This window comes from Podarcis bocagei (assembly GCF_964188305.1).
Source record: "Podarcis bocagei genome assembly, chromosome: 17".
NCBI lineage: Eukaryota > Metazoa > Chordata > Lepidosauria > Squamata > Lacertidae > Podarcis > Podarcis bocagei.
In genome coordinates, this window is record NC_138143.1 from 10,208,405 (window position 1) to 10,233,083 (window position 24,679).

The 24,679-nt window shown below is 44.5% G+C and overlaps 1 protein-coding gene across 2 annotated transcripts; it reads left to right on the forward strand.

Annotated features, from left to right (window-relative positions):
* Positions 1-2,616: 2,616 nt before the first annotated feature.
* Positions 2,617-18,340, forward strand: ECSIT (ECSIT signaling integrator). Of its 2 annotated transcripts, none has more exons than XM_081176715.1 (8): positions 2,617-2,685; positions 4,452-4,662; positions 6,690-7,107; positions 9,834-10,057; positions 11,246-11,303; positions 13,074-13,222; positions 14,270-14,372; positions 17,416-18,340. In XM_081176715.1, the coding sequence occupies exons 2-8, from the start codon at positions 4,543-4,545 to the stop codon at positions 17,637-17,639; spliced, it is 1,296 nt and encodes a 431-aa protein (XP_081032841.1). In that variant the 5' UTR covers positions 2,617-2,685; positions 4,452-4,542; the 3' UTR covers positions 17,640-18,340. The 2 variants fall into 2 exon arrangements, with proteins under 2 accessions (XP_081032841.1, XP_081032842.1); XM_081176716.1 differs by having other exon boundaries at positions 2,647-2,676.
* Positions 18,341-24,679: the final 6,339 nt, after the last annotated feature.

A 24,679-nucleotide genomic window follows, 5' to 3' on the forward strand; every position in this document is an offset into this window, starting at 1 on the left:
CAAAAAATGTACGTCTTATAGCAATCTAATGCAATACAAAAATGTAATAATAAAACATAACTTTAAAATAGGCAAGCTACATCAAAAAAGTAACATTTAACAATCATTAGAATAGTATAAAATAATATCAACATATAAAAGTTAAACAGAAATCCACTCAACAGTTACAATAAATAATATCTAAACCATAATCAATAAAACAACGGCAAGCCACAGTATATAAAACAATACAATACAATAGCTGGAGGACTAAAGCAGGGGTACTATTCCTAACAAAAACACATTTCAAAAGCTTTCATTCTTCCTAAGAGCTAATGATAGCAAAACACTGGAGACAGGTAAACTGTAATTTAAGGGAAGAGTGGTGCGGACAACTTTGAGTGGTTGCCTTAATTGCAGGGTCAGCAAAGCAAGGCCTTGGGCGGCTGGATCCACAGAGACAACAGATCTGGGCTGTAAGGAATTTATCGCCCACTGCTGGCAGTTACTGCTACAACCATAGAGACATCCACACAGTCTGTGGCACATTCAATGGAGGCTAGATCCACCTCCTCTTTGGAAGCGCCTCCCCCCCCCCCACCATTGCCCTTTTGGCCAAGAGGAGGTCTACTGGTCTTTTCCCACCCTTATTACCAATGTAATAATAATAATAATAATAATAATAATAATAATAATAATAATAATAATTTATTTATACCCCACCCATCTGGGCTGCTTCCAACAAAACACTAAAATACAATAACCTATTAAACATTAAAAGCTTCCCTAAACAGGGCTGCCTTCAGGTGTCTTCTAAAACTTTGGTAGTTATTTTTCTCTTTGACATCTGGTGGAAGGGCGTTCCACAGGGCGGGTGACACTACCGAGAAGGCCCTCTGCCTGGTTCCCTGTAACTTCACTTCTCACAGCAAGGGAACTGCCAGAAGGCCCTCAGAGCTGGACCTCAGTGTCTGGGCAGAACAATGGAGGTGGAGACGCTCCTTCAGGTATACTCGACCGAGGCCGAGTATAACTGTACTGCCCTTTATTCCTGGTGTAGATCTTCAGTCACCCCTTCTTCCCTGGTGGTGGTGGTAGGGCCAATCTCAGGTGCCAAAATGCATTGGGCCAGCCCTGCCTCAATGGCCAAAATAACTTAACAAATGAGATAATGAGCCCAGCTTTGGCTGGGGAGGGTGGGATATAAATAAAAAAAAAATATTATTATTATTATTAGAAAGGAAAGGTCCATTATTTTTTTAAAGACCCTTTTCCGGAGAAGTGTTTTCTATCATACAAAGTTGGATTTTGGGGTGTCAGCTTGTATCCCCAGTTTGAGTTATCCATTTCTCAGTCGGGGGTTATAAAACTTACATACACTCAACAATGTTGTGAAAGAGACCAGCTGGCTTGGAGAACTTGGAACATACCCTGGGAAGGAAGGAACACACCTGAAGGAATTGGTGACAAAATTTGCAAAGGGAAATGCCTGAAATCAGAACTTTTCAGAGACTTTACATTTTAACACTAACATTCGCAAGATTGTTCGAAATGTTTGCGCACGAAAACGTTTTCTTTTGTAGTATTTGAGAAAAGTAGTCAAAGATTGTTGCATTACTTGTGATTGCAATTTAAAGTAAGTGGAGAGCTGTCCAGTTTCGTGATTGTCATCTTTCCCCCCTTAGTTAGCCATTTTTGGGGGGGTGAAGTTTGTGTGCGTGCAAATAGTTAGTCTGGACTAGGGCGCAGTCACGAAATTAAAAGACGCCTGCTTCTTGGGAGAAAAGCAATGACAAACCTAGACAGCATCTTAAAAAGCAGAGACATCACCCTGCTAACAAAGGCCCATATAGTTAAAGCTATGGTTTTCCCAGTAGTGATGTATGTAAGTGAGAGCTGGACCATAAAGAAGGCTGATCGCCGAAGAATTGATGCTTCTGAATTATGGTGCTGGAGGAGACTCTTGAGAGTCCCATGGACTGCAAGAAAATCAAACCTCTCCATTCTGAAGGAAATCAGCCCTGAGTGCTCACTGGAAGGACAGATCCTGAAGCTGAGGCTCCAATACTTTGGCCACCTCATGAGAAGAGAAGACTCCCTGGAAAAGACCCTGATGTTGGGAAAGATGGAGGGCACAAGGAGAAGGGGACGACAGAGGATGAGATGGTTGGACAATGTTCTCAAAGCTACCAGCATGAGTTTGACCAAACTGCGGGAGGCAGTGGAAGACAGGAGTGCCTGACGTGCTCTGGTCCAGGGGGTCACGAAGAGTCAGACACAACTAAACGACTAAACAACAGGGTACCTGATTTTAGCCATTTTGGGGGGGAGAAGTTCGTGTGCGTGCAAATAGTTAGCCTGGACTGGGGCGCAAAATAGCGTGGAACCAGCACTGGGAACGTCCTCCCCCCATCGCTAACCCGGCATCAGCTGCTGGCTTCCCGCCTTGCATGCACCTTGCGGGAAAGGCGCAGCGGTATCTTGCCGCAGCTGAATTGGGACCACTTCGGGGCAGCACCGCCGACCGCGCAGGTCCTAAGGAACCCCAGATTTCGCCGCTCGCTCGCCTCTGATGCGCCGCGAACCAGCCGCTTCGTTCAGGGAGGAGCTTGAGGGCGAGGCCCCGCCCTCTCCCCACTGATTGGGCAGCTTGCGAAGCCTACGTCACGCGGAGAGGTTTCAAGATGGCGCTGCCCGGTAAGGGAGGTCAGTTGTGGGTGAGGGGCTACTGGGTAGGGGGGGTGGCTCCGGGGAAGGAGAAAGCAGGAAGCTCCGAATAATTGACAGCCGTGGCGGTTATCCCCATGGATTATGTCCTACCATGTCATTACCGGGTTGTTGGGGTTCGTTTTTTTTAAAGTAATGTGTGAATGTCAAACACGTGTTTGTGGTCACGTGTGTTGCAGCGGCTTCGAATCCCCCTCGTATGTGGCAGCCCTCCCGCAGAATCTGACCTCAAGTCTCAATAGCCCGGTTTTTAAAATGAGAATAGTGGTCGATTGCCTTGCACAAGTGAAGACCAGCCTTTCTCAATCTTGGGGTCCTCCAAGTGGTTTTGGACTTCCATCTCCCATCACCCCCAGATAGCAGGATAGTCAGGGATGGTGGGAGCTGTCATCCGACGACATGTGGGGAACCCAAAGTTGTGGGGGGCTGAGTTTAGACTGACCTGTAAATGGAAGGGTAATGATAACGGTAGGAGCTATTTAACTGTATTTCAATATGCCTGCGGTTGCTTTCTCATATTATCTAACTTGGCCTGTGAATGCCCTGTGGCTCCTCTCAGGAGCTAAGGGGTGGTAGGAAGGTAAATAAATAAATGTTTGCCCCAGTTAGCTTTGGATGTGAATAGTACACTAATGAATTCCAGCTGTCTTCTAGCAAGAAGAAAAAAAATCTCTCAGATGACCTGTTGATGGCATTTTACCATTGTACTCTGGATAGTGTATTAACTTATGGTCTGTGTGTGTGGTTTGGGAGCTGCACGGCCAGGGGAAAAACAACGCTGTCCAGGGTTGTAAAGACTGCAGAGAGAATAATTGGGTGCACTCTTCCCACCTTGGATCAAATCTGTGCTTCCAGATGCCATAAGAAAGCTGCAGAGATAGTGCGCACCCAGTGATCTCTTTCAGCTTCTGCCTTCTGGAAGAAGGTACAGGGTTATAAAGACTAGGACTAGCCGTCTGAGAAACAGTTTCTACCCAAATGCAATTCTGGCTTTAAACTCAGAATAAGGAGTCTCTATAGGAGCATATTGGGACGCGGGTGGTGCTGTGAGTTAAACCACAGAGACTAGGACTTGCCGATCAGAAGGTTGGCGGTTTGAATCCCCGCGATGGTGTGAGCTCCTGTTGCTCGGTCCCTGCTCCTGCCAACCTAGCAGTTTGAAAGCACGTCAAAGTGCAAGTAGATAAATAGGTACCACTCTGGCAGGAAGGTAAACGGCGTTTCTGTGCGCTGCTCTGGTTCGCCAGAAGCAGCTTAGTCATGCTGGCCACATGACCTGGAAGCTGTACACCGGCTCCCTCGGCCAATAAAGCGAGATGAGCTCCACAACCCCAGAGTTGGCCACGACTGGACCTAATGGTCAGGGGCCCCTTTACCTTATAGGAGAATATTGTATTTTAAAATGGGGTTTCAGAGTTTTTAGGGGTTTTTAAATGTCTTGTGTCGATTTTCAATTTCATTGTTCTGTATGGGACAATGACAATAAAGATATCGTATCATATCGTAAGGTGCCTAATGTATCAAGCTATCTACACCTGTTTACACTTGACATGTTTAAAGGGGTGCATATCAGATGGGAAAGTTTTGTACATGTTGGGGGCTGGCATGTTGTCATAACAGAATGTAGTCTAGCTCTGTAACTGTGGTAAATGAGAGTAAAAGAAAGTTCATATCCTAGTAACTTTCTTATCCTATGATCTCTGACACTGAGCAGATTTCTGTCCTTCCCAAACTCTGTGTTTCAGGTGTAGCTGATGGATGTGAGCTGTAGGCTTTTGCCAGAAGCAGCATTTTGCTGTATTTTGCTGCCCAGTTCGGGAAAGACAGGCTGCCGCCATGAACTGCTTGTGGACGTTACTGCTGGCCCAGAAGCTCTCTGCTGGAAGGGGCACTCTGCTGATGAAGGCTGCTTCTCAGAGAGATCTCCAACGGCTTCTGAGAAGCGACTGTCTCCAGGTAAAAGTGTATCTAAGCAGTTCTCTTTTGCCTTCTTGAAGGTATACTTCAGATTCACTGTGCCTGTTCCTAGGTTCTGGGTTAAATTGTTTGGGGTCTGATGCCTGTCATTCTGTGAAGTTTCCCGACTCTTAATTCTTTGGACTTATCCACACTTCCCTTTTGTCCTCGCTTTCTAGACACAGGTCTGCACTTTTAAGCTCAGTTTCTGAGTGCTCTTTTTTCTGCCCTGGAGGTTTCCCCACTAAAACCCGCTCTTTAAAACTGAAGCACAACAAACAGCAATGCAGGTTTACTTTGGATTGCTGTTTGCTCTGATTCAGTGGTAAAGAGTGGGTTTTCACAGGGAGGAAAAAAAAGAGCAAAACAAAAACAAAAAAAACCCCAAATAAAGCACTCAGACATTGAAACTTTAAAGTGTGAATCGTGCCTGGAAAGCAGGGTGGATAAAAATAAATGATTTTTAAAAATAAATAAATAAATGAGATTTTTTTAAAAAAAATTTATTTAAATTGGATTTTTAAAATAAAATGCTTTTGGAGGGAAAATCTTTCTAAAGATAATTTTCTATTTAAGTTACATTATAGTCCAAAGGCAATTCATCAGGAAATAAGGATTTTTAAAAAGTTTTTCATGGGTGCTAAAACTCTTAAGGTTTTTTTTTTTGTTTTTTTATAGAATATTTATTAAGATTTTACAAATTATATCAGACAAAACAATACACACAAACACAAACAAAAAAGAACAAGTATAATTTTAAAACCTTATTTTCTTAAAACTTACTTCACCGACCTCCTCATACCTCCCTATCTGCATTCCCATTTGAAAAATTTAGTTCAGCAAATCCTCACCCTTAATTTTATCTAATTGTCAACCTTTCTTTTCTTTTAACTTAATCTTTACAGCTGTACTCCATTTAATTTCTCACACCGCATCATTCTAGCACTCATTAATTTTACAATGTTTCTTGAGATAGTTCTTAAATTTCTTCCAATCTTCTCCCGCCATTTCCTTTCCCTGGTCTCGGATTCTGTCAGTCATTTCTGCTAGTCCCATATAGTCTATCACCTTCATCTGCCATTCTTCCAGAGTGCGTAGATCTTGTGTCTTCCAATACTTTGTGATGAGTATTCTTGCTGCTGTTGTAGCATACATAAAGAATATTCTGTCTTTCTTTGGCACCAATTGGCCGACCATGCCCAGGAGAAAGGCCTCTTGTTTCTTAAGGAAGGTTCTTAAATACCTTTTTCATTTCATTATATATCATTTCCCAGAAAGCCTTAATCTTTGGGCACATCCACCAAAGGTGAAAAAAAGTACCTTCAGTTTCTTTACATTTCCAACATTTATTATCAGGCAAGTGGTAAATTTTTGCAAGCTTGACTGGGGTCATGTACCACCTATAAATCATTTTCATAATATTTTCCTTTAAGGCATTACATGCCGTAAATTTCATACCGGTGGTCCACAACTGTTCCCAGTCAGCAAACATAATGTTATGACCAATATCTTGTGCCCACTTTATCATAGCTGATTTCACTGTTTCATCTTGTTAAGGTTTTTTTTAAAAAATCATTTAACCACATCAGTTAACGAACATGGATACATATGCTATAATGTTACTGTTTTAGTTAAATAAATGGTTTAAATTATTATTAAGGAAATGATTATTTTTCTCCTTCCAATAAAATACAGCTGAAAAGTTGTCCAAATATAAACAGTTATTAAACCTCACAATAATTTCATAATTATCTGTCAATGTCTTTCTGATTGTATAACCAAATCAGTAATTTTTGCTATAACTGTAAAAACTACTCTGAAAATTTATTATTCCAAAAATGAAACCTTCATCATATTAAGATTATACCAGCAAGAATGAGTCTTCCTGTTAAAAAAGAAGATTTCAATCAAATCTTACTGACTAGTGATTTAAATCGTGATTTAAAACAATTTGGTTTAAATCAAATCCACCCTGCATGGAGGAAAGGTAAGTGTGGCTAAGCCCTTTGTTTGTTTCTCTTTCTTAGAACTGCAGGTTGGGTACAGTGAGGAGCATCCAGGTAAGCACAGCACTTGGCAGTACCACCCCTTCGAAGGGCGATGGAGACAATGACAAAGAATCTACCCAACGAGCCTTGATGACCGTTGAAGATATCTTTGAGAGCACCACTGAAACTGCAAAGACGAAAGCCACTTTTCAGGAAGCTGTGGACATCTTCTGCAAGCGGGACATTCGCCACAGGGGTCACGTGGAATTCATCTATGCAGCGCTGAAGAAGATGCCAGAGTATGGGGTAGAGAAGGACATCAATGTCTACAACAAAATCTTGGATGTCTTCCCCAAGGAAGTATTTGTGCCTCGCAATTTCATTCAGAGGATGTTCAATCACTACCCTCGACAACAGGAGTGTGGTGTCCAGGTGCTTGAGCAGATGGAGACCTATGGTAGGCATGCAACAGCGTCAGTAGTTTCCAAGGGGTGTGTTAATAATAATGTTGTTGTTGTTTCGACATTTAGTCGTGTCCGACTCTTTGTGACCCCATGGACCAGAGCACGCCAGGCACTCCTGTCTTCCACTGCCTCCTGCAGTTTGGTCAAACTCATGCTGGTAGCTTCGAGAACACTGTCCAGCCATCTCGTCCTCTGTCGTCCCCTTCTCCTTGTGCCCTCCATCTTTCCCAACATCAGGGTCTTTTCCAGGGAGGCCTCACTTCTCGTGAGGTGGCCAAAGTACTGGAGTCTCAGCTTCAGGATCTGTCCTTCCAGTGAGCACTCAGGGTTGATTTCCTTAAAAATGGATAGGTTTGATCTTCTTGCAGTCCATGGGACTCTCAAGAGTCTCCTCCAGCACCATAATTCAAAAGCATCAATTCTTCGGCAATCAGCCTTCTTTATGGACCAGCTCTCACTTCCATACATCACTACTGGGAAAACCATAGCTTTAACTATACGGACTTCTTCTTCTTCTTCTTCTTCTTCTTCTTCTTCTTCTTCTTCTTCATACCCCACCCATCTGGCTGAGTTTCCCGAGCCACTCTGGGCGGCTCCCAATCGAGTGCTAAAAACAATACAGCATTAAATATTAAAAACTTCCCTAAGCAGGCCTGCCTTCAGATGTCTTTTCAAGATAGAATAGCTGTTTGTTCTGTGATCAGCGTTTGAGACTCCTAGGAGTTAGCTGAAGAACTCAGCAATAGTTTTGTGTTGCAGGAATCTCAAATATTGTCAACACATTGAGGGAAGGGAGCTATTAGTGAAGGGATATACATTTTAAGTTATGTATACATTCTGTATTTATGATGAATAATTATGCACATCTCAAAGCTACCTTTTACTAGTCCTATAAAAGAAACAGTTATCTCATCTAGTTTCTTCTTGTTACTCCTGACAATTATCTGGTTAGCAAATCAGTATTATTTTTGGTAGTACTTGGATTTTATTTATTTCTGTTTGATACTCTGAATGACCTTGAGGGCTAAATAGTGGGGAAATGGGATACAAAGGGTGGAAAAGTCAGGGATGTAGATTAACAGTGGCAATTAGAGATCACACTAGACAAGAGTTTCAAAAAGCATGGGGGAAATGCATAGACTACTTCACAAAACAGTTCCCTAAAATACATACCTGGACTTGTTTCAATTAATGTCTGCAGGAGACTTTGTGGATATTTAAGTTATAATTAGAAAAATCTTAATAATTATTCATAAAGGAAAGTTTATAAGAAGTAAATAAGGAGGCCAGATACAGGATAAAGGAAGTCTTTTATTTGGTTGTTTGTATTGTTGTATGTTATGCTCACTGTATGTTATGTTCACGTTTAATGAGGGTGGATTTGTGTATTTGGGTGGGTGGGGGGTTTGTGTTATGTTGTAAATAAAATTCCAATAAAATTAAAAAAATTAAAAAGAAAAAAGTCAGGGATGATGAGGACATATAAATCCCTTAAATGATGAAAGCATGGACCTTTCCATCAGCCTAGAGAGCCAGTGTGGTGTAGTGGTTAAGAGCGGTAGTCTCATAATCTGGGGAACCGGGTTCGCTTCCCCGCTCCTCCACATGCAGCTGCTGGGTAACCTTGGGCTAGTCACACTTCTTTGAAGTCTCTCAGCCCCACTCACCTCACAGAGTGTTTGTTGTGGGGGAGGAAGGGAAAGGAGAATGTTAGCTGCTTTGAGACTCCTTAAAGGGAGTGAAAGGTGGGATATCAAATCCAAACTCTTCTTCTTCTTCTAGAGTGATCATAAATATTTTCAAAATGCCGCGTAGGTTTTCTAAATAATCAGCAGAGCCTGCTGAACTAGTGTCAAACACTGCCACCCGAACAAACATAGCTGGAGAACTTAGCAGAGAGATTTTCCTTCACTTGAAGGAGTCCCATCTTTTTACTTTGGAGGGATTGTGGACAACATAGTGTGATGGTATGGGAACCACACATGACCCAGTGAGTCTACTCTCAGTAGATGCTCACATAACATAACACAATAAAAACAGCGCTCATAAAGATAAAATATACAATTGGAGCAGATTGCAGCAATAGTTCATGAGTTAAAACTGAGATATATACATACATACAGATTTGGGCTACCATAAAAAAATTGACCCTGAGGCACCCCAAAGGGCGACTTCAGCATTTTCCTAGCAAGCTATTTTATTCCAGAGGATTATCTGTGCCTACAAATCTGGGCGCAGAATCTGGCTACCAGCCAGGTCGTCTTACGATCTTTGCGTAAGAGGAGAGAATTAAGTTTAGACTTGTCTGAAAGATCGGCGAGCCTCTTCAGCAAAGGATCAATGGTGTCTCTAAGAATCTCAACATAAAAAGGACATCTAAAAAAACATATGTTCGAGGCTTTCTATTTCCCCTAATGGGCAGGCGCAAAGTCTCCATAGCCCAGTGTAATTCTTTATACTGTTAATGTGTGGAACTGGAACATTATGGGGCGAGAGTGGTGGGGAAGTGGCGCTTGTGTCTCATAGTGAGCTCTGAAGGACCAAGCAGTATAGAGCATGTGCCCTTAAGTTGCAGCTTCACCAATTAAAATGGTCCCCCGCTGAATCGCTAAGTACAGCCTCCAGTCCAGGGTCCAGACACTTGGAGTCATATTTAGTGGGTGGGGAAAGGAGATCCTGCCACACTCACCACAGTCTTGTCATTCCTCTTGCTCTGAAGGTATCATGCCGAACAAGGAGACAAAGCTTCTGCTCCTCCGGATCTTTGGGGACAAGAGCCACCCGGTGAGGAAATACCAGAGGATCATGTACTGGTTTCCTAAATTCAAGCACATCAACCCTCACCCAGTTCCAGATCCTCTGCCAAAGGACCCTGTAGACCTGGCAAGGCTGGGCCTGCAGAGAATTGCAGCTGACTTGGATGGCAAGGTTACTGTATATCAGGTAGGTTGAGGCACTCTGAGATCCTGGCAGTGCAAGACACCCAAGGTCTGAAATGATGATAGCGTTGCGAGGGACGAACGGAAAGCTGTATCAGCTCATCTCATTCCAGCCCTGGTGCCTTTGGATCAGGTGTCGCTAAAATTGTGTGCCAGTGCTTCCGAATTCTGTAATAGGAAAACAAAGAATCTTCCGAGTAGGGATCTTGGCGTTTTGTAATAACTACATCCCCGTCTCTTTCTGTATAGCTGGATTCCTTAATCTTGGGCAGACCTTTGGCATTTGTGGTCTACCAGGCTAATAGTGCAGGTCCAGCCCTTTGGGCACTAAATTTGAAAAAAAAATATTGAGGAAGCATTTGCAAAAAGTATCTTGGCGAAGAAGTCTATGTCTTGTTTCTCCCTCCCGGAAAAAAAAAAATGCTGTGTGTTTGCATCACATTGAAACCAGTGAGACTTGAACACGTTATTTCAAAAGGGTTGGTTAGGCTTTCTCTAGTTGACACCTTTTATTTGAAGCACGTTCCTCTTAATGTTTTGCACAGATTCCCAAAGGAGTTGTGTGAGAATGTGGTTTTGTTTTTTTAAAAAAAGTTTCTTGTCAGTCTGCTTACAAAGGGGTAAGGAAAGCCATGCAGCCAGTATTCCTCTTCCCCTGGTTTCTTAGTAAGAAATAAACCTGCTCCATTCAATGAGTGTCAAGAAACTGAAGTCTTAGGCACTGATTTTTTTTTTTAAATGTTAAATTTAATTATATATATCTGTATTTTATTCTGTGAACCACCCTGGGATCTCTTGATGTATATAAATTAAATTAATATTTTATTTTATTTTTAAACACATTGGATGACTTGTGTTTTTAGGTTTTCCTGTTTCGTACTGACTTTGAAGCCTCACTATAGTGTATGCTTAACCCACTCTTCTGATATTTCCACATCCCTAACCACAAAATACCTGGCTGTATTTCTGCTGGATAGGCGGTGGAATTCCCACCCTCCTCTTCACTGCAGAATTAGAAGTTTTAAAAATGTCTCTGTTAATTTAGAGCTCGTAAACTTGGGGTTTGGCTGTTAAACACTTAATTTGTTAGAGCAGTGAGGGCAGACTGTTTGTATAATTCCTGGTTTGGGGAGGGTTCTTGGCTGGGGGAGGAAATGGCCAATTAATAATAAAGCTATCTTGATGTTTTCAGCTGCCTCATTCGGAGATTTTGGACTCTGGAAAAACAATTGACCACCCGCATATTGTAGGTACTTTAACCCCTTTGCATTATTCCTTTATGTTGAGTGGATAATCGCTGTGTTCTGGAGCTGAAGGGAGCAGGCAAGCTATAAAGGAGGCAGAAATGGATGCCCTCATAGGGCTATGGTATGCTTCAGTTGAACAGGGCTGTGAAGAGCAGGTGTTTCTGGTGTGAATTATGCTACCTTAATATTTAACTCAGAATTGAACAAAGGGTGGACCAGCCAAAGTGTTGCCCGTTGTCTTCATACAGACCCTCACTTGACTCCTTGGGGCTGTGTGATATCCTTTTATGCACTGAGTGACTTCTGTATCTTGAAGGGCATGAAATTCCAAAGCTTGGGAGGGTAATAAATCAACTTTAGAATCATCATCGTTTATTTCATTTCTATATCACTTTATAGTTTTTTTTTTAAATCTCAGCAGTTTGCAACCTACATTAAAACATCAAATAAAAAAATCCAGAATAAAACATTACTGAAGAAAGTCAAGTGCACATTCAAAGCAACATAATTTAACAGGAGACTAAAATATTATCTTAAAGATTTCAAAATAAAACATTACAAAAGAGGTCAACTACATAATGCACATTTAATGCTGCAAAGTTAACAATAAATTTTATCTTAAACATTTCAAAAGAAAATATTATCAAAAGAAATCAGATATAAAATGCACATTTAAAACAGCATAATTAGCAAGAGAATAAAGTAATATAAGCATAGAACATAGCTGCTGCTGCTGCTGCTGTTGCTGCCATTCCTGCCAGTGGAGGTTGATGGGGTCTGTGGAAGCTGAGGCTCAATGATCTGAGAGACAGTCAAAAGGGTCTCTGGCCTCTTCAGCAATCTCAGCTTTTGTAGTTGGAGTCAGAGCCACATCCTCCCAGACCAGGTGGGAAAAGGCCAGCAAGGCAGGGAGCAGGCATTCCAAGTCTCACAGCCAAGATGATCATCATAGAATATTATCGTCATTTACATGCATCCCATGTCTCCACTTCTTACTGCTATGACATTAGACAACTTAACGCTTGGGGAAATCCTTCTAAGTTTTCTAGCTATCTCAGCGACTTCTCTTCTCCCACTGAACTAGGAACAAAAACCCAAGTGAATACAACATTTTGTGTGATGGCAAAAGTGCTGTCTGTTTTTTAAATTAGTTTTTATTGGGGGTTTTTGTGTTACAAAGCAAACAGATAAACAGGGACCAGTGCCTCTGTTGTCTCCACTTTCAATTCATAGCATTTTTTGCAGTTCGTTTACGTTTGGTGTGAGACATTTTTGTCATAGACAGTTGTGGGGGGAGAGAGATGGGGGTATTGTTCTTTCACTCTATTGCAAAAGTGCTGTGTTAAGGAGGGAAAAAAGTAAGTTTACAAAATTTCTTCAAACTACAATACTTGGCCTACCAGAATACTTTAGTAACAGTAAGCATGGTAAAGAACCCCAAAGGGAGGGATGGGCCCAGCGTTTGGTTAATGGTGGAAATAGTTTTAAGAGTCCTGGGTCTATAAATCCCACCCTTTGACCTGTAGGAGTCCTGCCTAAGTTCCTTGGCTTCTGCTTCCATCTCCCTGCTTTCCATTCTTAATCAGAAACAAAACCACAAAAAAGCCATTCGGTGACTCTCTGCTATTGTTTAGTTAATAACAGATGTGCATATCATATCCACCTTTCCCTCCAGTGAAACCATGTCCTTTTCAAGCATTATTTTTGATATGACTGTGATACCTAACCATTAGTTTATAACCTTTTCCTTTATCTATACTTTCCCCCTTTTAGGAATCCAGAGCCCTGACCAGCAGTCGCTCCTGGCTCACCACAATACAGACAGGCCTGTTTTTGTTGAAGGCCCCTTCCGCTTGTGGCTGAAGGAGACATGTGTTTATTACTATGTGCTCAGGGCAGAGCTGTTGCCTCGAGAAGAAAGGGTAAATGGCCTGTTCTTTCTCCCAACTCCACTTTGAAGGCCTGTTGGAGGACCTGTAAGATCACTATGCTGAAGTGCTTCAGCAGAAAAGGAACTTGCCTTGGGAAAACTGAGAATTGGGATAGTATTGTTTGTATTTTATTTCTCAGGGAGAGATGGTGATATGTCTGTGGGTTGGGGAGGTTGGTGATTCAGAGCATTTAAAATAGATAATATATTCCCAGTGCTTTAGACTTTCTGCAGCTTAGAAAGGATTTAAGAAATGGTTGTAATCTCACATGAGGCATCTTTAAAGGAAATTGGGTATTGGGTGCTTTTTGCTGAATTTAAGGAACCAGACAAGATAGTCAGTGGGACTTTTCAGAAATTGAACACATTAAACAAATACTGTATTATTAAGTCTAGTCCTGTTTAATCAGCCATCTCTACATTTGTGTTCACTGCATGGTAGAATGTGCATTGAATATGCACTGGAGCAAGCTCAGCCAAAGTGTTAGTGCATATGGCAGCAGGAAGGAACAGAAAGCTGGACGTTCAGATAAATCTTGGCTGTGTGGGGAAAGGAGGGTTTCCACTTGCAGGAGCAGAAGAGGAACAAGGAGCCTGACTTTGCAAACTTAGTTTAACAAGGGAAAGTCTTGTGATCTAGAGAAAGCAAATGGGGAGTTGCTGTTTGCTTAATGCAGGAAGATTCCCTCCCCTCCTAATACAGAATACTGAGAGAGCATATTTGAGGAGTTAGACAAGTTTCAGCAAGGACAGTTCAAGCACTGCCAGTCAGTAAGGTTTGGGCTGGGCAAGTTGACCATTGGAAGTGAATGACAAAGAAACACATCACTCTTCACTGTGCTGTAGTATCCTCAGAAGCATCTGCTGTGCATGGATATGGTATACACAAGTAGGCCTGATCCTGCTCTTCTAGGGAATATGTCTTGTTGGGGTGTGGGTGCTAATTCGAAATGCCAGGATGAGTGTTCTTTGCAGCTAGGTCATTTTGTTGGCTGTGAAAGTAATACAATCTCTCCCCACCTGCTTCTTTTCACAAAAGGAAGAAGTAATTGACCCAGAAAGGAATTTCTACTACCCTATGCACCTGGATATTGATCTGGAACGGGATCTTTGGGATGATTACGAATTTGACATAGATGAAGGTAGTTGCCGTTCATGTCGTTTTTGTGGGTATTATTTTTTTAATCATTAATGTGGTAGAAGCGCTTCAGGGTAACAGGAGACAATATGGGCCATTCCATAAGAATTTTCCCTGCTGGATCAGACCAGAAGTGACTTAATGAGATGCTTACTGGAAGCCTGCAAGCGGGGCTCCTACTTGTGAGTCCTTGCAACTGGTATTCAGTGTCATACTACCTGCAACACCATCACAGCTAGCCGTGCTTTGCACAAATTTGTCTAATGGGCACCTTTAGCTTATGTTGCTGACATTTTCTTTTTTCTTTTTTTCCCAAATGTTTAAATTGATTTTCAAAATTTCAAAACAGACAAACAGACATACATACATCCTGTTTAAATCTTGGTAACATTATTAAGTGACTTCCTCAAATCCCCCTGGTTGAATTTCATTTTATATCATTATAACAGTTTTCCAAAATCTATTTTCTCAAAAAATTAACTTGGATCACTTAACATCTTTGATTCTTTCTAATTTAAATTTAAACATATTAAATCTTATCCTTACATATTTGAATCCTAAGCCTATCTATTATTTGCAAGCTTTTCCAATTAAGTTATCTTAACATATTTAGCTAAATAGTCTTTAAATTTCATCCATTCTTCCTGATACTCCTCCTCCTTCTGGCCGCGGACTCTTCCAGTCAGGTCGGCCAGCTCTGAAAAGTCCATCATCTTCATCTGCCAATCTTCCACATGCTGCCAACATTTTCTGAGATTACAGTGGTACCCCGCAAGACGAATGCCTCGCAAGACGGAAAACCCGCAAGACGAAAGGGTTTTCTGTTTTGGAGGCGCTTCGCAAGACGAATTTCCCTATGGGCTTGCATCGCAAGACGAAAGCCCATAGGGAAATGCTGGCGGTCGGGAGCAAAGACTTTCGCCCACAGCCGGCCTTCAGAAGAGGACCTCTTCTGAAGGCCGGCGGGGGGCAAAAGTCTTTGCTCCCCCCGCCTGCCTCCCCCCCCCCCGCCTGCCCCGGGCGATCTTAAAATGCTGGCGGGCGGGAGCGAAGCGTTAGCTGCCGACCCCCAGCATTTTAAAATCTCCCCCTGTCCGGGGAGATTTTAAAATGCTGGCGGGCGGGAGCGAAGCGCTGCCGAACCCCAGCATTTTAAAATCTCCCCGTGTCCCGGGAAGGTTTTAAAATGCTGGGGGTCGGGAGCGAAGCGCTGCCGAACCCCAGCATTTTAAAATCTCCCCATGTCCCGGGAAGGTTTTAAAATGCTGGGGGTCGGCAGCGCTTCGCTCCCGACCCCCAGCATTTTAAAACGCTGTTCCGAGGGGGGGCGGGGACACCTGCCCCAGCCGCCCCACTTCGGAAAGCTGTTCCGAAGTGGGGCGGGGGGGGCGGGGACACCTGCCCCAGCCGCCCCACTTCGGAAAGCTGTTCCGAAGTGGGGAGGGGGGGCGGGGACACCTGGCCCAGCCGCCCCACTTCGGAAAGCTGTTCCGAAGTGGGGAGGGGGGAAGTGGACACCTGGCCCAGCCGCCCCACTTCGGAAAGCTGTTCCGAAGTGGGGAGGGGGGAAGGGGACACCTGGCCCAGCCGCCCCACTTCGGAAAGCTGTTCCGAAGTGGGGAGGGGGGGCGGGGACACCTGGCCCAGCCGCCCCACTTCGGAAAGCTGTTCCGAAGTGGGGAGGGGGGGCGGGGACACCTGGCCCAGCCGCCCCACTTCGGAAAGCTGTTCCGAAGTGGGGCGGGGGGCGGGGACACCTGCCCCAGCCGCCCCACTTCGGAAAGCTGTTCCGAAGTGGGGCGGGGGGGCGGGAACACCTTCTGAAGGCGGGCAGGGGGCGAAAGTCTTTGTCCCCCCTGCCTGCCTTCCCAGGGGCTTTTAAATCGCCCCGGACAGCGGAGAAGTCCTCCGCTGTCCCAGGGTTTTTTAAAATGCTGGGGGTGGGAAGAAAAGCCCTTCCCCCCCCCCCAGCCTTCAGAAGAGGTCCGGGGACAGACTGTCCCCGGACCTGGTCTGAAGGCGGTTTCCCTAGGAACGCATTAATTGATTTTCAATGCATTCCTATGGGAAACCGTGCATCGCAAGACGAAAAAACCGCAAGACGAAGAGACTTGCGGAACGAATTAATTTCGTCTTGCGAGGCACCACTGTATCTTGGAACATGGTGTGGATTGGGAGGTGGTGGACTTGAAAACAGGAGCTATTGCTAGCCGTGCAAATTCCTCCCTTTTGTATTCTGTTGAAGTTGCTCAACTGCTCATCTTATGTTGACTCTGATGAAAACATGGGGTCAAGTTCTGCACAGACTCCCATGCATGTGGCACTGCAGGAGGCTACAGTCTTGTTACAGTCTTTGATTGGGCAGGGCTATAATTAATTTGGCAGTCAGCGACCAGCAAGGAGTCTATACAGTGGTACAGTACAGTGGTGAAGTACTTAATTCGTTCCGGAGGTCCGTTCTTAACTTGAAACTGTTCTTAACCTGAAGCACCACTTTAGCTAATGGGGCCCCCTGCTGCTGCTGCGCCGCCAGAGCAAGATTTCTGTTCTTATCCTGAAGCAAAGTTCTTAACCTGAAGCACTGTTTCTGGGTTAGTGGAGTCTGTAACCTGAAGCGTACGTAACCTGAAGCGTATGTAACCCGAGGTACCACTGTATAAGGAATAAGAAAACTGCCAAAGAAATGTGGAACAGTCTTGCAGCAGTATATATTAGAAAAGAGTCGGCGTCTGCATTGACGTTTTTCAAGCAGCTGGACCAGACGAAGTTGCAGTCTGGTGGTGACCTGGCAGCACACTTGAGACATCTGGAGGCGATACGTAGCGAATTAATTCGAAGGGTAGCTGCTCAGATAGGAAAGTAACTAAGCCATTTGGGCTGGATAAAGAGCAGAGCTAGGGATGTTTGGAGTCTCACGTCTGGTTGTTGAGCAGGGCTTCTCATTCTACACAATGTATGCAAGATCACTGCTCAGATTCTTTTCTTTCACTTCTTTTTTCTTTTCCTGTTTTAAAATAATGACGCTCTTCTTTGTGCTTTCCCCGCAGTTGAAGAGGGCCCTGTATTTGCCATGTGTATGGCAGGGGCAGGAGACCAGGCCACCTTGGCCAAGTGGATTGTGGGTCTTCAGAAAACAAACCCAGTTTTGCGTCAGACGCCGGTTGTGTTCCGTCTCACCCCTGGGCCCCGGGAGCTACAGTCAGGCACCAACTTGGATGACGATAGTGAAGAGGAGATGGCGGAAGCTCAACGCCTCAACAGAGATCTTTGAGCACATGTTTTTGTTTTCAACAGAGGTCTTTAATTTATAACTTCATGCTTGTGCTTTAAATCCCAGGTTGCTAGTGCAATCATTCCTACAAATGATCGGAGGAATTTTGGGTTCAGTCTTGATTGCTTGGTGGATTGAGGGCACCTGTTCTTCAACAAAGCACCTCTCCTCTCAGCTACAACACTTAACATTGAACACCTGTGGACAGAGTCGACACCTTTGCTATAACAGCAGCAGAGGAATGTTGCATCTCCTTTTGGAAACGTTTTCCCCCAGATAAACTTTCAGATCAAGAGTTGATACCTTTAAAAATCACTGTTGTTCTTTCAATTGTCTGAGAGGCTGCAGTGAACTTCCCTGTGTTCCCTTCTGTGGCGTTCTCTTTTTAGAAATCCACTTTCCTTGAGTTCTTCCTGATGGTTTCATAACAGCGTTTCAGTGACAGAGCCTCCATTCTTTGACTACAATTCTTCACTTCCTTATCACTGCAGCCCTGGCAGTTAGATGAGCTGAGCTTTTCTTCCTCTCATTGACCTGAAACTGGAATTGGAAGGTTTGGTACTCTATGAGTATTGGTCAGTGGTAAGGATTAAAAGTCTGTGGGTTGTTTTTCCTGATGTGATGCTGCTTTTGTACCTCCCTCCCAGCACCACTGTCTTTGTGTAATATATGCTAGCATTAAAAAAGAAAGTCAAATGTCATGTGTTTGTAGAATTTAATTTAAAGCTTTAATAGAGGCTGGTTATGTTTATTTTATTTTATTATTTCCTAGCACCTCGTGTACACGCAGTCGTGCGTGAGTGGAATGTGTGTAAATGCTTGTACAGTTGTACCTTGGAAGTTGAACAGAATCCGTTCCGGAAGTCCGTTTGACTTCCAAAACGTTTGGAAACCAAAGCACAGCTTCTGATTGGCTGCAGGAAGCTTCTGCAGCCAATCGGAAGCCACGCCGGACATCCAGCTTCTGAAAATCGTTCGAAACCCGAAACACTCACTTCTAGGTTTCAATCGTTCGGGAGCCAATTTGTTCGGGAGCCAAGGCATTCGAGAGCCAAGGTACGACTGTAGTTGTTGGTTGAGCAAGGCTTTTGACCACAAGCAAGTGACCCTAATACAGAGTCACTTCCATTTCAGTTTCAGTTTTCAGAAAACTCCACAATATGGAGTAAGAATAGTGGAAGAGACCCTAGGCATCAATGAACAAGAAACCACACAAGTAAAAACCCTGTTGTAAAGCAACAACTCCAGCCCCAGGAGAGGAAAGGACATTAATTTAATATTCAACTGGATAAAAGTCAGGTGTAGACACTAAGTCATGGCTTTTATATGAGGGACATATACATGGGGACGCAGGTGGCGTTGTGGGTTAAACCACAGAGCCTAGGTCGGCGGTTTGAATCCCCATGACGAGGTGAGCTCCCGTTGCTCGGTCCCAGCTCCTGCCAACCTAGCAGTTCAAAAGCACGTCAAAGTGCAAGTAGATAAATAGGTACCACTCCGGCGGGAAGGTAAACAGCATTTCCGTGCGCTGCTTTGGTTCGCCAGAAGTGGCTTAGTCATGCTGGCCACATGACCCGGAAGCTGTACGCCGGCTCCCTCGGCCAATAAAGCGAGATGAGTGCTGCAACCCCAGAGTCGGCTACGACTGGATCTAACGGTCAGGGGTCCCTTTACCTTTACCTTTATACATCGCTTGATTGTAGAAAAACCTCCAAGATGTTTACAAAAAGAATAAAACAAGAATATTTTCAGTAAAAGCAGTTTAAAACAGCTATTTAAAACATTCATAAATGGATAATTTGTGGATCCTGTGGACTGAGGCAGCCGTCTCACTTTACCCTATGGGTAGGCATCTCCTCGGCAGCCCCATCCCCCTCATGCCCCCTCTACAGCAACCTCCTGGCAAATAGGAGGCACTGCTGGTCTCCCCCAACCCTTGTTCCCAATGGAGCTCTTCATTCACTCCTTCCCTGGCTGGGAGGTGCCATTTTGTGGTTCAGGAGCAAAAAATGTCTTGGGCTGGCTCTGATTCTTTATATTCTTCCACCCTCGTTGACCTGTGTTTGCAGTGCTAGGGTACAAAAACAGCCCTCACACCTTATGAAGATTGCAGAACTTACAAGAGCTGTTGCAAACATACTATAGTTTAATTGTTTGGAAACATCATTAAAAACACAAATTTCACAGGAAAACGAGACCCATCAAAACTCCTCTTTTTTCAGGCACTTGGGGGGCAAGTAGAGGGGGGGGAGAGAATCATGCCTGTTGCATAATCACACCCTAAATGCAGTGGTTCTAAGGATGTGGCGTTGCCACACTGGTGTGGCAGGAGAAGAAGAGGGCAATTATAAAGTAGCAGTGTTGATTTGAAACCCCAGATACAATTACAAGGAAATACTTGGATACAATTATAAATCCTTCGCTGCCGCCCGCCAGCATTTTAAGATCGCCCGGGACAGCGGAGAAGTCTCCGCTGTCCTGGGAAGGCAGGCAGGGGGGGGGGAGCAAAGACTTTTGCCCCCCGCCGGCCTTCAGAAGAGGTCCAGAAGAGGTCCAGGAAGGCTTCGCTGCCGCCCGCCAGCATTTAAAATCGCCCCGGGACAGCGGAGGCTTCACTGCCGCCCGCCAGCATTTTAAAATCGCCCCGGGACAGCGGGGGCTTTTAAAATGCTGGTGGTCGGCAGCAAAGTGCTCCTGTCCCCGGAGCTTGCGGGGCGGGAGGTGGGGAGAAGGGCTTTTCTTCCCACCGCCAGCCTTCAGAACAGCCTTCTGAAGGCTGGCGGTGGGAAGAAAAGCCCTTGTCCCCCCCCCCCAGCCTTCAGAAGAGGTCGGGGGACAGACTGTCCCCGGACCTGGTCTGAAGGCGGTTTCCATAGGAACTCATTGATTGATTTTCAATGCATTCCTATGGGAAACCGTGCTTCGCAAGACGAAAAACTCGCAAGAAGAAAAAACTTGCGGAACGAATTAATTTCGTCTTGCGAGGCACCACTGTATATATATCGTATTTTTTCATGTATAAGACGCCCCCTATTTTTAGGGACTGCAGTTTAAGAAATCCACACCATTCATTATCCTGGTATAAGACGACCCACAGTTTTTCATATACTTTTTTAAGTAAAAAAACCTAGTCTTATTAACAGAAAAATGCAGTAATTTCCCCCCCAATTACAGTCCAATAATATCCTCATTACAACAATACCAAATTATAATACAGTTACTAATACCAATCGTTCAAATACCAAATTATATAATTTAGGTGCCCCTCCCCCACATGCTAGATTTGATGGCTTGATGATTTTATTTATTTCTGCGTTCCAAAATCATATTCATTTCAGCTACATTCCAATCAAAATAATAATCCCTTATACAACTGCTACAATACAGTGGTGCCTCGCAAGACGAAAAGAATCCGTTCCGCAAGTCTCTTCGTCTTGCGGTTTTTCCGTCTTGCGAAGCAAGCCCATTAGCGGATTAGCGGATCAGCTGATAAGCGGCTTAGCGGATCAGCTGTTAAGCGGCTTAGCGGATCAGCTGTTAAGCGGCTTAGCGGCTTGGGAAAAAGGGGGGGAAGGGGAAAAAACCCGCAGGAACTCGCAATACATTTTCGTCTTGCGAAGCAAGCCCATAGGAAATTCGTTTTGCGAAGCACCTCCAAAACAGAAAACCCTTTCGTCTAGCGGGTTTTCCGTCTTGCGAGGCATTCGTCTTGCGGGGCACCATTGTATTAATAACTTCTATTCGTGTGGACACATTAAATGATTTATAGAGGGAAGGTGTCTGGTCTCAGTCTGCTCTGAGGAGGTCCCTTTCTCTCTCACACACACATTCTTTCCGAGGGGAGGAATGTGGGTATTTATTTAGATATTTATTTCACCTCACATTCTACACAAGGGGAGGAATGTGAGCCTGCCTTTTCTTTCCTTGATGCGGGACTCGAGTCAGCATACAGGTTAAAATAAGAACAGGTAAAACATAGAAAAATAGCCACCTAACTTTTTTTTTTAAAAAAACACACATTAATATATCCATGAGATCTATTAAATCATCAAATTGGGGTGTTTGGGGAGGGATAGTACACAGTAAGGGGGGGACACACACACGTCATGCTCCTTCTGCGGTAGTTTGTCCACCTTTGGTCCCCACCTTCCACTTGGCTCTCACCTGCGGCTGCCAGAAGCTGTCAGCATGTGACAGCAGCCATACTGTGGGAAATGGCTTCAACTGGCCGGCTAAACCAGGTGAGGGTAGCCAATGGGCCTCAAACCTTGCGTTATGCAGTCCCACTGCATGTGAAGGCAGCTCCAGCAGATGGAGCGGATGAAACCAAGAGTGGGGCCCGTGCTCAAAAAGGTGGCTTCTGCACATGCTGTAGAGGGGCGTGAGGGAAAGATGGGACTTGTCAACCCAGGAAGGTAGCCCATATGGGGAGAAAGAAAACTCTGATCCCAAGGCTCCACTGCTTTGCGAGATGTCTTCGAGAGAAGGAAAGGCTAAGGTGTGAACCCAGAGTGGAGTCCCTAAGACAGTTGGCTGGCACCTTGTATTGAAGGAACAGATTACTAAAACCTGACTGTGCAGGCATCCCGAACCGAGCCCCAAAACTCCCAAATTCTTTCTTCAAGGATGTATTAGCTAAAATCCAATAGCTTGAGCTGTAGGAGACAGATGCAGCTGTATAAACAAAGCCTTCTCCCTTATCAATCCATGAAGGCTTAATGGATGGCCTTGTCAGTTCCAAGATGGGATGGCGGATCTGGGTCTTATCTTACCGGTTGTAAATATCCTGACCACGCTGATGCACAGAACTTGCAAGACTGGCCTGTCAGCCCACGCACCCGGAGATGGCTCCTATAGTTGGGTGACCTTTGTACCCCAAGATAAGAGTACAGGCTACAGGAAGGTCTGTTCATGCTTAAGGATGTAAACTTACGTGTACAAACTCACGAGGTTGGATTCCTGGGGAAGGGGAAAGGGGACCTGAAAGGGATATAAACTGTCTGTAACTGCTTTTTAGTGTGCTTGCTGTGAACGATCACGCAGTGCCTTTCTGCTGCTCCGGAGAGCAGAAATAAACTCTTTCTCTGAAGCAACCCTCGGTGTCTATTGACTCCTCCCTCCCTCCCGGGAGCAACGCTCATCCGACCCATGGAAAAGGTCCGAAAGGCTACAGTATATCTACTTCCGGTAACTTCTGCCACCAACTAGTGCTAAGCATATTGCTCTGCTTTCCTTTGGACCACATCAGCAAGGCCAAGAGGGAGCCCAGACCTCCATACACACTGCCCTGGTCACTTTGGTGTCGCTAACGCCACAGTTTGACTCCCCGCACCCAGGTGCACTCCATTGTCTCTCAAGACAGATGGATACCAACAAGAACAATTAAAACCTTGCAGACAATCACAACAAAAACAGGAGTAAGCCCCTTCAGAGATGGTATTTCTGAGTAAATGTGCATATGATCCTAGTCTTGCACCTTTGAAGGATCAGGCAAAGGAGATATATGGAAGGGTTACTCTTCTTGCTACTCAAAACTAGGTCTATTGATATCAAACTTCCTTTTAACCATAGCTAGTGACTTCATATATACTGGACAGGTGGTGAGGATAAGATGAAACTCAGGAATGGTCTTGGAGTGAAGGGTGAGCATTTGTCCATCACAGTGTTCTGTGAACTTCTGAAGTGATGAGGGGCAGCTTTTTCAATATCCGTTTGGTTCCACAATAGCGAGTTGGTCATGACTGGACCTAATGGTCAGGGGTCCCTTTACCTTTACTATGGTGAACACTATTAGAGAAAGATTTAACAGAATCAACACAGGCAATTGCCTAATGTAAAACTTTTTTAAAAAAACCCCTCAAGATTTTCGGAAATCTCAAACAGAAAGCTTGAGACAGCCGCTGTATTTCTCTGCATTAAGAGGCCAGAAATCACATTTCATAGTATTCATCTGAGCTTAGATGTTAAGAGGTCATCATTATGATTAAGAAATCAATGCATTTGTGGGTGTTCTTGATGGGATCCTCAGTTTCCCAGTGGTAGTGATTTCTGTGGCTGAGGAAACATGATTAAGATGATTGAATTTTGTGGTACTTTAGCTCAGTGTTTCCCAACCACTGTTCCGCGGCACACTAGTGTGCCACGAGATGTTGCCTGGTGTGCCGCGAGATGTTGCCTGGAGGGAGGCGGGCGAGTCAGGCAGCGAGAGGCGGGGCGGCGGCGGCGAGGAGAGGCCGCCCAGCGCGGGGCTCTCGCCGTCTGCCTGCCTGGCTGCCTGCGAGCTCGGCAGGCAGCGCCTCCGTCCGCAGCGCCCGCCTCGCGGCTCTCATTCCCTGCCAAAGCTCACCCAGCCAAGCCGCGCTCTCCTTCCTGCCTCGCTTTGCTGCCTCCTCCCCCCCACCCCCAAAGCTTGGAGGTTCCCCGGCAAGGGGGAGGGAAAAAAATTGAAACTTACACTTTCGTGCGTCCCTCCCGGCGTGACGCTGCGCGCTGACGTCACGGGGCTGTAATGGTGGTGTGCCTCGAGATTTTTTTCATCAAACAAGTGTGCCTTTGCCCAAAAAAGTTTGGGAAACACTGCTTTAGCTCTTGACTTCCTGAGGGGGACTGAAGAGCAAACTGACTCTTATGTGTTAGGGAGGGGTGCTACTGGTTTTTTTTTTGGTTTATTGTGTATTTTGTGTTCTCATTTTGTATTTTTATGTTGTAAACTGCCTTGTGGCCTTTGGATGAAGGGCAATATAGATATAGATAGTTTATTTATTAATTAAATTGGTAAATTTAATTAACAAATAAACTATCTATCTCTATCTCTATCATCTCTATCTCTATCTCTATCTCTATCTCTATCATCTCTATCTCTATCTCTATCTATCTATGTCATCTATCTATCTATCTATCTATCTATCTATCTAATCTTCAGAGTCTCATTTATCTTGCTTGGGACCATTTGAAAATCATCTTCTTTCTATTCGGCTTTCTTTTAAAAACAAATAATGGTATCCACTTCTCAGATTCTGAGTGCATGTGGTGTGATAGGC

Coding starts and splice junctions, on each gene's coding strand:
- ECSIT (XM_081176715.1), top strand. CDS start 4,543: ATGAACTGCTTGTGGACGTTACTGCTGGCCCAGAAGCTCTCTGCTGGA. Junction 4,663..6,689: donor TGAGAAGCGACTGTCTCCAG/GTAAAAGTGTAT, acceptor TCTCTTTCTTAG/AACTGCAGGTTGGGTACAGT. Junction 13,223..14,269: donor TGTTGCCTCGAGAAGAAAGG/GTAAATGGCCTG, acceptor TTTTCACAAAAG/GAAGAAGTAATTGACCCAGA.